The 14,859-nt window shown below is 38.5% G+C and overlaps 1 protein-coding gene and 1 long non-coding RNA gene across 4 annotated transcripts in view; one reads left to right on the top strand and one right to left on the bottom strand.

The window, feature by feature from the left end:
- Window positions 1-3,807: 3,807 nt before the first annotated feature.
- kif21b (kinesin family member 21B) overlaps window positions 3,808-14,859 on the bottom strand; it is a 217,739-nt gene continuing 206,687 nt past the window's right edge. For all 3 annotated transcript variants that reach the window (XM_069941774.1, XM_069941776.1, XM_069941775.1), the window contains 3 exons: window positions 13,764-13,934; window positions 12,590-12,789; window positions 3,808-7,831 (listed from right to left, as the gene is read on the bottom strand). In XM_069941774.1, the coding sequence (XP_069797875.1) occupies window positions 7,768-7,831; window positions 12,590-12,789; window positions 13,764-13,934 (435 nt within the window). In that variant the 3' untranslated portion in view covers window positions 3,808-7,767. The remainder of the gene's footprint in view (window positions 7,832-12,589; window positions 12,790-13,763; window positions 13,935-14,859) is intronic.
- Window positions 7,933-12,084, top strand: LOC138765083 (uncharacterized). Its single transcript, XR_011358467.1, has 3 exons — window positions 7,933-8,086; window positions 11,262-11,341; window positions 11,901-12,084. It is a non-coding gene; the product is annotated as an uncharacterized lncRNA (long non-coding RNA).

The following is a 14,859-nucleotide window of genomic DNA, read 5'->3' as shown; positions in this document are numbered from 1 at the left end:
GTATAAACATGACATCTCATGCAACCCTGAGATTCATTTACCTACAGGCAAGGCAGAATTGCCATTTATTGGTAGAGCAAAGAAAACGACTCAATGTGCAGATTTAAACAGAACTGTAAACAGATAATGAATGTTCAATACAGAGAATTTTAAAAAAAGAAAGTGCAGAAGAGTCCTTTAAGTCCCCCTGATTGATTTGTTGTTGAGGAGTCTGATGGTGGAGGGGTAGCAGCTGTTTCTGAACTTGGTGGCATGAGTCTTGTAGCACCTATAACCTCTTTCCTGAGAAAGAGCATGTGCTGGGTGGTGTTGATCCTTGATTGCTGCTGCTCTGACAGCAGAGTTCCCTGGAGATGTTCTCAATGGTGGGGAAGGTTTTTCCTGTAACGTCCATTAACTTTTTCAGGATTTACATTCAGGGTATTGGTGACCCCATACCAGACTGTGATGCAGGCAGTCTGCTCTACAGGGTCCTTTTGGCTGGTCCTAATGCGACAGCTCCATACAGGCTTAAAGGGCTGTTAAAGGAGCTTGGTGTTTTTAAAAATTAAAAAAATCCTACAGTCACAGAGGCCTGTGCCCAAGATAGTGGCAATGTACCGCAATGTTAGACTTCGGGGGAGCAGCAGACTGGCACAGAGAACCAGAAATGAGGAACATATCCCCCAGTGAGAAGGCAAAGCATAGGAGATGACCCTACAGGACAGTGACCATGGCAGCAGACCATCGAGTGGCTTAGCAGCTGAAAGACTCTTGAGGGCTGCAGGCATTTGGCGACTTGCAATGGAAACACTCGTGGGCTGCGGGCATTTGGCGACTTGCAATGGGAGACCCATGTGGGCTGCGGGCATTTGGCGACTCAATGGGAGATCCACGTGGGCTGCGGGCATTTGGCGACTCAATGGGAGATCCACGTGGGCTGCGGGCATTTGGCGACGCAATGGGAGACCCACGTGGGTTGCTGGAGACTGGTTTGTGGGAACTAAGTACTAGAACTGCATTCAAGAGAAGACTGAAGGTAAGAAGGACTCCCAAAACATCTGGGCCACTGAAGACTTCCTGGTTATATTGAAGCTTGGATTTGGAGCTTGGTTTGCCAATGGATTGAAGGCCATGCAGCTGCAGAGATTGTGGGAGCACTGGAGGTGAATCCTTGGACACTCAGTGTCTCAGAAGGGACTCTCTTTTGCTTTTCAATTGTTAGAGGTGCAGGGCCATGCACATGGTAGCTTTGTTTTGCTTTAATGCAGACAAAAGGTGATGTGTATCATGTACATTACACTTTTAATGTAATATTACATAAATATTACAGCAAAATGCAGGCCCTTCAGCCCATGAGGTTGTGCTGACCCATATATTGAACAAAAAAACCGAAACCCTCCCTACCTCCTATCCCTCCATTTTTTTTTCATCCAAGTACCTGTTTAAGAGTCTTAAATTCCTGTATTATAAACCCTAACCCACTAACACCCCGAAAATGGATTCTCGGCACCCACAACTCTGTTTATTTTTATTTAAAATGTACCTGATGTCTCCCCTAAACTTTCTTCCTTCCAACCTAGGCAACATCCTGGTAAATCTCCTTTGCACCTTCTCCATTGCTTCCACATCCTTCCTGTGACCAGAACTGAACACAATATTCTGTGTGGTCTCACCAGAGATTTATAGAGCTGCAATATTACCTCATGACTCCTGAACCCAATCCCCTGATTAATAAAGCCCAGCATACCATAGGCCTTCTTAAACATCCTGCATGAAACACAAGGCTGTAGGAACACTGATTGTAGAAAAACAAACCAAAATGCTGGAAGAACTCAGCCGATTATTTTTTTTTTTTTTCTGCATCCATAAAAAAAGATTTGCTGATGTTTCAGGCCCGAACCCTTCCTCAAGGAATAACCAGAATGAGACTGCAATGAACTGGGATTCACTGGTAGGGTGTAGTGCTGATGGCTGGCTCTGCCCTCATCTACTCACATATAACCCTGGTTTCCGGCCTAAACCAAGAACCCTTCTGAAGACTACTGTGAAACCTTACCCTTAGTTACAAGCTAATAAAAGTATTTGTTCTCCCTCCAATCCTGAGAGCTTTAATTCACGCTACAGAGCCAAAAACCTTGGATAAGGGAAGAGGTGAGAATTTATCATATCTATGTGAAAGGAGTGAACCCCTTTTGTTGTTCTGGATTCCTCCCCCAGACAGCATTGTCTGAATTCTGAGAAGGCAGTTGGTTCAACTATAAATGGAAATCTAAAAGCTGCTAAGACTCGAAATTTGAAATAAAAATAGAAAATGATGAAAACACTCAGCAGGTCAGATAGCATCTGTAGAAAGAGAAACAGTGTTAACATTTTGTATTGGAAAGATTCAGGACTTGAAACATCAGCATGGACGATATCTACTATTGTTTCTGGCATTTTTTTTTAAATTTGACTTTTGTGATACAGGTGGTCCGACTTGTGGTTCTTTTGAAGTTACAATGGTTTGAATCCGTACTGTTCCTCGAATTTTGGAAAGGCTATGAAGTTCGGTGTTTCCTGACAGCGCTGTATCGTTCCCCACATTGATCCCACTGCCCTGCTCTCTCCCAACAACCCCATGTCGGTCCCCACACTGGTCCCACTGTCCTCCTCTCTCCCAACAACCCCATGTCGGTCCTCACTCTGATCCCACTGTCCTTTTTCACCTTATGATTTTTCGACTTGCGATGAGAGTGCCGAAACCTAACCCCATCGTAAGTTGAGGACTACCTGCATTCTACAATGAACTATTTATTTAGCATTTCATTAGGCCACTTCACAAATTTTGAAGGAGAAGTTGAAGGGACAGTTGAAATAATATCAAATGTTCCCTTTAAAACAGTGGTTCTCAACCATTTTATTTCCACTTGCATACCATTTTAAGTATTTAAGGTTATAAATGTATGATGTAATTAGTATAATTTTTTTACATCCATTGTATTTAACTCTTCAAAAATTAAAGAAATTTGAATTAAGTTCTTCAGATTTATCTTTGTCTGGTTTGGTCCAAAGTGTTTATATATTTGGACAGCTGCCAAAGGCCAAGTTTTCACCAGTTACTTATTTTGAGCTGCTGTGTGTACTGGGCTTCTGCTCCCCGCTACTCTCCCTTTCTCTCAATCCCACCCACATAATGATGCCATTTACATGATCAACAACTCCATTGCCACACAAAGCCTCACCACCAAGGACCAAGCCATCTTCTCTCCCTGATGATAAAAAGAGGCTGCAATCTTTATTTGCAGTTCAGAGTGAGGTGGGCAGTTCATAGCTGGACAGCGAATTTTAGGCTATTGCCTGTTAGGCAGGAGAATCTTGCCCTCGTGTTTGGTCTCAGGAGTTGGTGGACTGGACCATATATTGAATAGAAGTGTTTTGAGGGTCTAAGTGGCCTAATCCTGCTCTTTATTTCCTAATGTTCCTGTGACTTGGGTTAATCAATGTTTAAACAGAAGTCTGTCTCATTAGATGAGAGATGCAAAGAAAATTGATGTTGATCCAGCAGAGAGCAATGGGTTTTAAATTTGTTGTATGGTTTTATAGAAGGGACATTCAAAGTTGATATGTAGCTAAATAAATGTTTAATTTTGGGTGTTTTTTTAGTACAAAATAGACAAAACAGCAATTGGGTATCTTATATTTCTGGGTAACCTGAAACCTGTAGTACTCCCAATGGGATTAGAATATGAAAACCGTCCAAATGAACTGCAGCTCCTGTATGAAATTACTCTGTTGAAACTCCAGCGTTTCTTGATTGTGACCGGCAGTGATATTCCTACAATCATGGCCATTTAACATTTTTATTTCAGTTGAACAATATTTACATTCAACAATTATTTACCGTATTAAATAAATCTTTTTACATTAGATACAGTTTATACATCTTGCATTACTAAAAGGTCTTGCAGTAGTCAGAAATTTTCTTTTACAGAAATGCACAGGTGCAACTTTAAACAGAGAAAGGCACTTTATAGCTTGACTGTAACATTATGATTAACACTTTCTAATGTGTGCTGAACATCTCACCTTTTTGAAAATGTAATTCACCTTGTCAAGTGACAGGCCCTCTTGCCTCTCATTCTGTTCCATGGGAATTTCTCTCAATTTTAAAGTAATAATTTCCACGGGTTTTCGTGGAAATTTCAGAAAATAACAGCAAAATGTAAAAGGTAATGCTGAATGTATGTTAAGAAGGTAAGCTCCATTTCCCACAGAAATTAGTTTTGAGGGCTATTTAGTATGTTGGTAAAGAGATGACCTTACCGACAGTCACATGCATGCTATTCTAAGTAACAAGACACATATCCTGAAACATTCTGTACATTAAAACAGTTCAATTATTATCTCACAGTTTGATCACAATGGATCATCCAATGTCAACTTTTTAAGAAAACAATTCACTGCAAGGAATTCTGCAGGAGATGCCAAATGATTTTTTTCCTACCACACTAAACAAAAAATAATTTTAAAAAGTTGTCAACCAATTTTCAATGAGTTTTTGCAATAACAGCTGAAGATAATTCCAGCCTGAAAAATACCATCAAGTATATAACAAATATCCAGAGTACAACAGCTACATTCACAACATTAACTTGCCTAATACTGATGTCTAAATCTTTCAATTTAACCATCCCCTCCTCCCAAGATAGCACCGAGTTGTCATGGCCTTGATGCCAATTCAAGTAGTGCATTGCAAAACTGCACATCTTTAATTTTAAAGATCACCAGAAGAATTCAAAGAGGAATTGTACTGCTACTAACCCATAAGGCAGCAAGTTTTGTGGGGCATTTCCTACATCTATCATCAGTCCCAGTTTTCCTTTCTGTTTGCAGCTGGGTTAATTTCTTCATTTAAGAGAAGGTTGGATAAGTGGATGGCTGTGAGGGGATTGGAGAGTTATGGATAGGGAGCAGGTAGGTGGGACTAGTGGAGTTCACTTAAATCAGTGTGGACTAGAGGGGCTGAGATGGCCTGTTTCTGTACTGTAATTGTTATATGGTTATAAACTCATTTGTGCTACAGTAAAACATTTAAGTTCACAATTTGCTAACTACCAATCTGTAATTCAAAGTTACTGTTTTATTTATCAGCAATTCAAACCTATTGAATTCTATTGTTTAATAAATGACAACATGTATTCAAGTTGAAATTTAAACAGCCAACTTCTTTGAATGGCTCAGTATTTTGTTTATGGCACAGTAAAGCAGGAAAATTTTACACTCAAGAGTATTAAAATTGAAAACTAAGCATCTAGCATGTCGTCATTGTTGACACCAGAATTTACAGGTTTAGAACATTTTTCTTTTGAACTTGGGCCAGGGAATTGGTTGCTTTATGTAAAACCCTGAATGTATTAAAGTATTACTGCATGAGCATAAAATCTCTTTAGTTGCACAGTTCAGTTCTGACAATTTCAGTGGAACTGAATTTTGAAGTGTGATGCCACAGAATCACACCTTTAGGAAATCTGAACAAGGATGAGTTTCTACCAGCTTTCCTGTTCAACTAAAATATTTTTTTTCTCTCTGCAGTGTATTATGCAAAATCAAAAGTTTAATCAAATATTCTATTCATCACAGGACATTCCACTGATCTACAAAGAAGAGATACTGTTTTTAAATGTATAAAGTAAGCCTGGTTCAATGAATACTTACAAAATGTAATTACAAAAAAAAATTGTTCCAGCTAGAGCACTGACAGCATATAAAAAGAAACTGCTTTACTTAAATAAATAAACTTCACTATTTGCCACACTGCTGCTTTAAAAGAATGACCCATTACCTCGTGTTTTCTACGCAAAAATTTGTCACGTGGAACAGACCCCCCTCCAAAAACAAATTGACAATTATTAAGCATCATTGATGAGGATATAATTAACTGTTTTGGGGTCTAATAAACTGCAGAAGTCTCAAATATATCGGAAAAATGAGCTTCTCTTGCATATTCAGATTCATTTGATTATTAGCAGTGCATGTAAATCTTGGGAAGAAGCGAATCATATAGTTATTGAAGATTTCAATTGGAAAACACCAGAACTGCACCTGAAGTAACTGCTGGGATTTACAAGTCACATTATCCAAATTGGCAAGATTTGGGCAATTTAAGACTGTGGATTTGCCTTTCAGATATGCCAAGTGCAATAGTTAAGTTCACTAGATGTAGACATGATCTTTAATTGTATTTAAAGATTTTGCTACTTAAAATCACAATATTTTAACCGAGGTTGAAGAAAATTAAATGCACCATTAACACTTTTACAGGTAGACCCTGACTTAACGATGGGGTTCTGTTCTGGGGACTCTCATTGCAAGATGAAATTGCATGTCGGGGTCTACCCGTACTAGTAGCATTCTTTGTCCCTGCTGGCCCAGGAGGCCGTTGTCCCCACTCTTGCTGGGAGCCTGATGTGGCACCGGTTAATTCGGGGTCAGCGATGTCACCTACATTAGGATTTGGAATGCACGCGCAGATTGCTGTTGCCCGGGAGGGGGAGAGAGAGTGACAGCAATCTGTGTGTGCATTCCAAATCCTTTTATATTTAAAAAAAAAACACACCTGTGTTGGGTCCATCAAAGCACGGTACAGGTAGACCCCGACTTACCATTATCCAAAACTGATTCTGATCATTGTATCTTTGAAATATCGTAAGTCGGAAGTATCTGTATTCACACCTGAAAAAAATCTACTGCATCATCTTAGCTCAATCTTCCTAAGACATTGGTGATTGAAGACCTCCAAATTATCCAGATTAATTTGTGTTGTCCCTGAATTTGTGCATCTATTTCTATCTAATAGATATAACCATGCAAGCATTGGTAAGTGTAGTTCACCACTTCTGACAATAACACCACACATGAAGGGCTACTTTTTGTTCATCCATGTTACTGCCCTGTTGCGAAGCCAGTCTTTCAAATGTTGCAATGTGTAGACCAATTAACCTTCCTCCTTTCCAGCTCCAGAGAAGAAATGTTGTCTATTGAGGTAATGTATTGTTTTGGTTGATTTTTCCATCAATTTCATATGAAATCTGATTTTTTTTTTTAAGGAAGAATCAATGTAATGATGGCAGTGGTGGTATGGCCATATCGATAGCTAGATGCAAAGTTTTATAACTGTATGAATTATGATATCTGATAATCAGTGGCACTGCAAAACCACATCATTGTGCAATCTCTGGTTACTTTTCATCTCTGAAAGATTCCCCAAACCACTGATAGTGGAAAGTGCCTCTTTGTTCTCTACTGATGGTCCAGTTGGGCTTTCTTAGCCAAAGCTAGGTCCAATATATCCATTTTTCAATGGTGGAAGTAGTTTCTTTCCAACTACGACTGTGCGCCAAAATGAATGTGAATCTGGAGGCTGAGATGAAAGATGGAATGTGTGGAATTGTTAACAAAGGTTAGAATAGTGAGAGCTGCAAGAATTTTTAAACTTTGTTCTCAAGTATACAGAAAAGGCACCAAGCCTGTCAGATTTCCAAAGCTGCAGTGTGGCTCCTGTTTTGTTGCTATGACAATTTCATTGTTTGTGCTGTGGAACATCATTCTTGAGTATGATACTTGCAAAATTATTGCTTGCAGTCCTTTCTTTCTGTAGAATTTCCAAATAGCAACAAAAATAATGGTTTTCTTCAATTTAGAAATCCTTGGTTGCATGATTTCCAGTTCACACCCTCATTATTCTTAAATAGTTTGTTGCATTAAATCCACAGTTAGATGATGTTGTCAGATAATTCCTGACTGCTCTCAAGTGTCCAGAGTGTACCCATTAGTTAATCCTTTGGCATTCCAAGTTTTAACTCTGCAGTCACTGGGGAAAAAAAATGTTAAAGACACATTAAGAAAACAAATTCTGGCTAATAATTCTGTTTACTAACCACAGTCATCTTTATTTCTGTGATAGAATATTACAAAAGTGAATCCAAAGAATAATTCAATACAAGGCAAAATTCAGATTGCATTAAAGCAGAAGATATCACCGTTTCCCTTAAAAAGAGCGAGAGGCAGGATTGTCACCAAAATCCCAGTTCTGGATTCCACTGAGAAATGTATCACCCATTTTCAGGTAAGATGGCAGAGCTTTGAAAAGAAGGTATATTTCTGGGACTCTTGGTAATTAGCTTCTGAAAAGCTATCAAGTCCTTACACTAAGAAATACAGACTGCCCAGTCATCTTTTCCTGTTCATGTGAATGACTTAATTTTCATTCAAACCTATTGACATAGTTGTAAAGGATCAAATTTAATCCATATTCAATTGACCCTCTCAACTTAAAGTATTGTTTGCACTGTTCTTTAAACAATTAGTTGTATTTAACTATTTTTAATTAAATGCATAACAAATCTGGTATACCGTGCAGTACCAGTCTCCTTAAGGAAGGAGAGTTTCAGTTTAATTTGGACATTATGTTCAGTGCAGATATCATGGGCCGAAGAGTCTTTCCTTAGTTGTACTGTACTATGAAGGAGAAGATATACTGGAATAATACCCAGAATGGGCAGCTTGTGTAAAGAGAAAAGGCTGGATAACTTGCAAAGGATGGTGAATCTCTGGAATTCTCTATCTTGGCAGGTTGTGGTGGCTGGGTACTTGAAGAGAAATCAAAATGTTTTTGGTAGATCAGAATAACTAGGGTTATATACACAGGAGGGTAGAAGAGTGAGAATGAACTTGACTGAAATAAAAGACCCTGCGGGGCTATAACAGGGTGGATGTGGGGGGGGGGGGGGGAAGGGGGGGTGAGAGGAGAAGTACTTTCCTCTTGTGGCAGAACAGAATTTAGAATGAAGGATCACTGTTTAACAATAATGGATCTCTCAGTTAAGGGGTGATCTTGTCCTCTGATTATTGAGCAGGATATTGGAGAGGTCACACTTGGAGCCCTGCCCACTGTTTTAATCCCTTTACTCAAGAAAGGATGAACTGGCCTTGGGAGGCAGACCAAGATTTGCAACATTAATTTTCAGATTTAGGGGGTTGTTCTATCACAAGTGGGTAAAGGTGTTAGATTCTTCAGAATGCCAGGTAGAACTTGAGGTCCACAAAGAAGAATCTCAAACAAGGTGACGTAGGTACAAGATAAGGCATGGTAATTTCCTCTTGCAAAGGATGGTGAATCTATGGAATTCTCAATCTCAGCAGGTTGTGGTGGCTGGGTCCTTGATATTTAAAGCTAATTTAGATGCAGTTTTGGAAGATCAGGGTATTTAATGCCTATACAGAAGTGTAGGGGAGGTTCATCCATGATTGGCCAAGAAGGCTCAAGCAGCCAGGAGGCATTGACTTGTTGTATTTTGGTGTTCAGCAATGATTGTTAAATGTCAGCAGGTTGCAGGATAGCCTAGTTCTGGTCCTTTGTAAAATTTACTTCAGCTTTTTTTTCCCCCTTCTAGTAAGGTTGTCCTATCTACAAAGTTTCTTTAGTAACATTTTCTTAATTTCCATAATGATTTTACATGGTCATCATTAATTTGCATACTAATTATCAACACTCCAACATTTGGCCTTTATTGTGTTCAGTGCAAGGGGACTGTCTTCACTGACAACTTGCAAGCCCAGTGTTCTCTCCCATATCAATTTTATTTGAACTTCATCATGACATTTGTAAGATGAGCAGCTAATCAGGTTGAAATTACTAATTTGTAAACTAACTTTCAAATATTTACAGAGAATTGGGGGGGGGGGGTAGAATACATCAGGAGAAACACGAGATTAGGAAGCTGAAAAATAATAACGTTTCTCATGAAAAGATGATACCCTGAGATGGCTATTATTGGGGACCCAGATGCTGCACATAAAATTAGTTTGTCAAGACAAGAGCAATAATTATGGCACAGTGCTGTTTAAAAACAGCATTTAATAAAGAATAGCTTTGGAAGATTGTGTGTAAAATGTTGAAATTCATGTCAAGTGCAATTCTGAAGATTTCTATCTAAGGGGTCTAATGAGTGGAAGGGGCAGAGTACAACTGATAGCAAAGGATGATTCCAATCACTCCCATTGTTTCATGAATGAAAATGCAACTAATATCACAGATTCCTGGCAATTAATTTTTCATTTATCTTATTTTTATCAGGCTGTTTGTGGGTGGATAATGAGGGCAGGAAGGTGGCCATATCATAACCAGATCACATCCTTCAGTTAGAATTTGACATAAACCTTGCATAACAATTAGTGCTACTCTGTTGAGGGGGGGGGGGGATTAGTTGGGAATATTTTTTTTGCTCATTAGCCATTCCTTTTTAAAAAAAATTTAGTCCACTGGAAAATGTAAACAGAAAGAAACTGGATAAATGCTTTGAAATATAAATGATCTTGTCAAGAACATTCCGCTTGGCTAACTATCACACCAGAATACCTTTAGTAAATTTAAACATTTGCACTGAAATGCTTTTTTTTTAATGAAGTATTTTTCCCTTGGGAATCACAGAATTTTCACTTTTTGGTGCTTGTTCAAAAATGATAACAGCCCTCAAGTAAATCATTGCCAATAGACTGGAACATGAATGTGCTCCAGTTTTTGATGGCAGCTTCTACTAAGCCTTGCAAAGTTCAAGATTTTTACTTGGTGTAATATTATACTCTTGCTTTATAACCTGTGCATAAAATCAGATGATGCAGCAAGAATATTTTCAAAAAGGGAAGATAGAAAGTTGATAGGAATTTTAAGAGTGACACTTTGTATTACAAGGTGATGAGGATGGAGAAATAGCTAATGTTTGTACTTGGAACAAGTTACTATTAAAGCTGAGGATGTAAATTTACACCGGCTTGGTGAAATTGTTTTCTATTGTATCCTCTTTCTTTCCATTTCAATCCCCAGTGAGGTTACACTATGTCGCTCGGATTGATGGCATCAGCAGTTACAAACAACTCGAAGAGAAAATTAATCCTACTCCGCTGCCGTGTGTGTACACATTCTCAGATTGGAGTACTCTCATTGGTGTAATGTGCCTGCCTACAGCATCAGTGAGGTTGCAGACAGAAGGCTGATTTTGTCCATCTTTGTTTGAGTGGTCTACAATAATCCAATGCCATATGATTTATTTCTTTAGAAGGGCAGCAATTCTCATTATTAAGCAACAATAAAATCATTAGAAAATATAATTATCTGGGGAAGATTTGAACAAGAAGCATTGGGTGTATAAAAGTAATTAAGCCTGACACTGCAATACTTATTTGGAGAATTGACTGGACTTAAATGTTCAAAATGGTGAATTCATGCTTTGCTTTTTACTTAGAAATGCTTAGACAAATCACCATACCGATGAGCAGCAAAGAAGAATCAAGTACGGAGAAGAGCAGAGATCAGGGGTTTAAGGTATACTACTGGCACGGCTCTTAATGGCAAGGACACGTCGAGGCAAACAAGGAGTGAGGCCTGCAACATAATTCCATAGCTTCACCCGGCAATCACTGTAGCAGAAAGGAAAAAGAGAGACAGGGATATAATACAAGTTTGAAAGGTGTAAGAAAGAAAGAGACCCAAAGAACTAGGTGTCTGATGCAGGAATTATCTCATTTTTAATCATCCAATCAATGGATTTTGGAGAGCAGTGTAATGATCGAAAATAAGATTATCTCCTCCTTCCATAAAGACCCAAGTAAATTAACACAAAGCACTATCCACACACAACCAGAAGCAATACTTATCTATGCACAGTCACAAGCCTCACAGCTACCACTACACATTATTCTTTTCATCTCTTGTCCTAGGCTATAAAGTTGAAATGGGGACTATTCTTGAAGACTCAAAAGATGAGACAAGTCAACTTTGGATAATTGTTTGAGGATGGAACCCAATAGGAGATATTTAAAGGTCTCAGCACATTATAGAGAGCAATGGATCAAAAACAGTGACTCTCCATTTCTCTCCATAGATGCTGCTCGACCAGCTAAGTTCCTTCAATTCTTTGCTCCAGTTCTTGTGTCTCTCTTGCCCACTGGAGAAAAAAAAATTGGGCCAACCCAAATTTTATACCTTGAGCAATACCTCATCAATTTTCACTGGAGGAAGGATCAACGGCATCTCCAAAAGGACAAACAGCAACGGCAGTATTTTACCTAATGTAAGTGTACATATGTTTTGGACTTGCCAGCCAGCTAGTATTTATCTAACATTAGTATATGGATGTTTCTCAACTGGTTGAGAAATCTCTGCTGAGTCAATCTGGTGCTTATTGGAAGAAAGAGGGGCTAAAGGGTACAAGAAAATTTGATTAATCACAATTAAATACAGTTGATCTGACATGGCAAAACACTTAATGTCAAAACGAATGTTAAATAATGAAGAAATTGTTGCTCCAATTTTAATAATTCAACAATCTAAAAATCTTGTTTTAATTAAACAAAAATCAAATGAAATTTAATTGAAAATTTCAAATAAAACTTGTTCATATTAAGGTACTATTATGAAATATACCACAAATGATAGAAAAACAAACCAGAACTGAGACCTTTATCCATATTATAAAACTTCACAACTGTACTTTCCCTGACATAGAACAAGTGTGTCCTTTCTTGGCAAATGCCTTAATTTTATAAATCACTTGCAATATTAATGACATACCTGGAAGCAGTGAAAATCCTGCTGGTGTTCGTACAAATGGCATTGATGGGACAGTCATGGCCTCTGATCTCTCCCAGAGGCGTGAAGTTGTCTATGTTCCAAACTTTAAGCATCCCCGCTCGGCAACCACTCAACAACAGATCACGGCCAGGTACAAATGCCAGAGCACATACCCAATCTTTGTGAGCATTTGGAATTTGCTATATAAAATTTAATTAAAATATTTATGCTATAGGGAAATATAAAATAATGCAGTATTATCACAATTTCTAGAAGAATACTTGTTTTAAATACACTTTTGTCTTGTAGTTTTAGCAGTCATATTCTTGTGATGAATCTATTTTAATGGAAATTAGTTTTTAAAAAGAAAATGGGCATATCCCAATGAAAACCAAGTGGTAGTATTGGTGACAGGGATATGCTTTACAGTATCTGTTTCCAATGGGTATCGCACAGGTAGCCTTCAAAAAAAGTCCATAAAATGGATCCCTATAGGGGGAGAGGAAGACTACTCAGCCTTTTGAGTCTGTTCTGACATTTGATTGATCAGGGTGGAGACACTGTGTGATATTAGGTGGTCTTTTATTATTAGGACATCCTCTGCAGAAAACTAGCAATAGGAACGTTGGTAGACCCCATCTTTGCTTCAAGGACTTCTGCAAGTGTGCCACGAAAGCTTTTTTAAAAAAAAAAATATCAACACAGTGCTGGGAGGATACAGCAGATGACCACAACATCTAGTTGAAGGCGAAAGAGTGATCTCAAGTCGGTTTGAGGAGCGGAGAGCTAAGCAAAGAGCACGGCAGACGACGATTCCACGATACCCTACATTTGCAGCACAACTGTGGCAGAGGCTGCTGTTCCAGGATCGGCCTCCAGAGCTGTAGTCAACGCTGCTAAACAAACCAGTGACTACCAGAGGTGTGATGCCATGGTCGATCATGACTGACAGAGGCCAAGAATTAGGTTGTGGATTGGGCTGAAAACCCACCATAGAGGCAAATGCTATTAGTGACTAGAGACAAGATCAGTGGGTTCAACAAACAGTAAAGTCATGTAAAATGCAGGAATGTTTTCTCTGGGCATGATTTAAAAAAAAACAAAATTAATTCTTTGATCAAAACCATCTGAAGCCTGTTACAAATGAAGCAGGTAGAGATTAATTTTTCTGCACCTGTATTAGTTCTTGTCCTTCCAAGTCCCATTTTTTAATTCCATTGTCTCTGGATCCACTAAATAGAATATCTCCATGGATTCCCAGGGATTCAATTCCATCATAGTGTGGAGGCTCAAAATTATGTGTGGGACCAACATTTCCCAGAATACTTTCAGCAATTTCAAACTTCTGTGGATCAAATACATAGTTATTAATATTTGAGGCAAATTAAAATAAATATTGGGTAGTGCAATTTACAATCTAATGGAGTATCAGTCCTGAAATTTTTCAGTTTGTGTTTTATATAATAGAACTGGAAAATTCTTGTCTTCCTGTCTGAAATTCACATTTTTGCTGCATGCAAGGCTTGTGTCCTGTACAACAGTATGCATGGGAGAAGTTCAAAAACAGTTTAAGGAGACTGTGTCTTCTGGGAAGAAGATTGATTAAGTGGGTCAAAAACACCAGGTGCCGTGGAGTTCATCGGAAGGGAGTAGAAATTAATTATGAGGAGTAATTGGGTGTTATGGCAAACACTTCACGTGTAAAGAGGAAATGTAGGAAGATCAGTATGTTCTTTGAGGTTCTTCACAGCTAACTCCCCAGCGGTGATGCTGGAAGTGACAAGCTCTGTCATGCAGCAGTGGGGTTTGACTCTCTGGTTAGGGCCTGTTCCTGCAGTTGAGGTCCACACTGCTCATCAATTACACACATGGCAGAATAAAGCATCACGCAAGTCAATTTTATTCACAAAACTGGAGCATTACAAAAAAGCTTGCCTGTCTGATCACAAGTGAGTATGCCATGGGAGATTCTTTTCTTGCATTAATCATACATACTCAACAGCTTCCTTGGTAATGTTTTCATTCATGATGGAATACCTCATCCCAAAATTTACCATAGCACATTATGTCTGTGCAAAGTTTGGAATCTTGTTTTAGGTAAATCAACATTGTGTTTTGTACAATAAAATTTGGATCATTATTTTGTGAATGGGCTATTGCTGCAAAAGTCAGCCAACTGTTTGACCTACAAGTTACAGTTGTGATGCTTAACAATAAAACTAAACACAGTATCAACTAAAAAAATATAAAATTCAAGTTAAATTCATACC

This window comes from Narcine bancroftii, chromosome 5 (genome assembly GCF_036971445.1).
Source record: "Narcine bancroftii isolate sNarBan1 chromosome 5, sNarBan1.hap1, whole genome shotgun sequence".
Classification (NCBI taxonomy): Eukaryota; Metazoa; Chordata; class Chondrichthyes; order Torpediniformes; family Narcinidae; genus Narcine; species Narcine bancroftii.
Note: the sequence above shows the minus strand (reverse complement) of the source record. Positions and strands in the feature narration are given on the sequence as shown.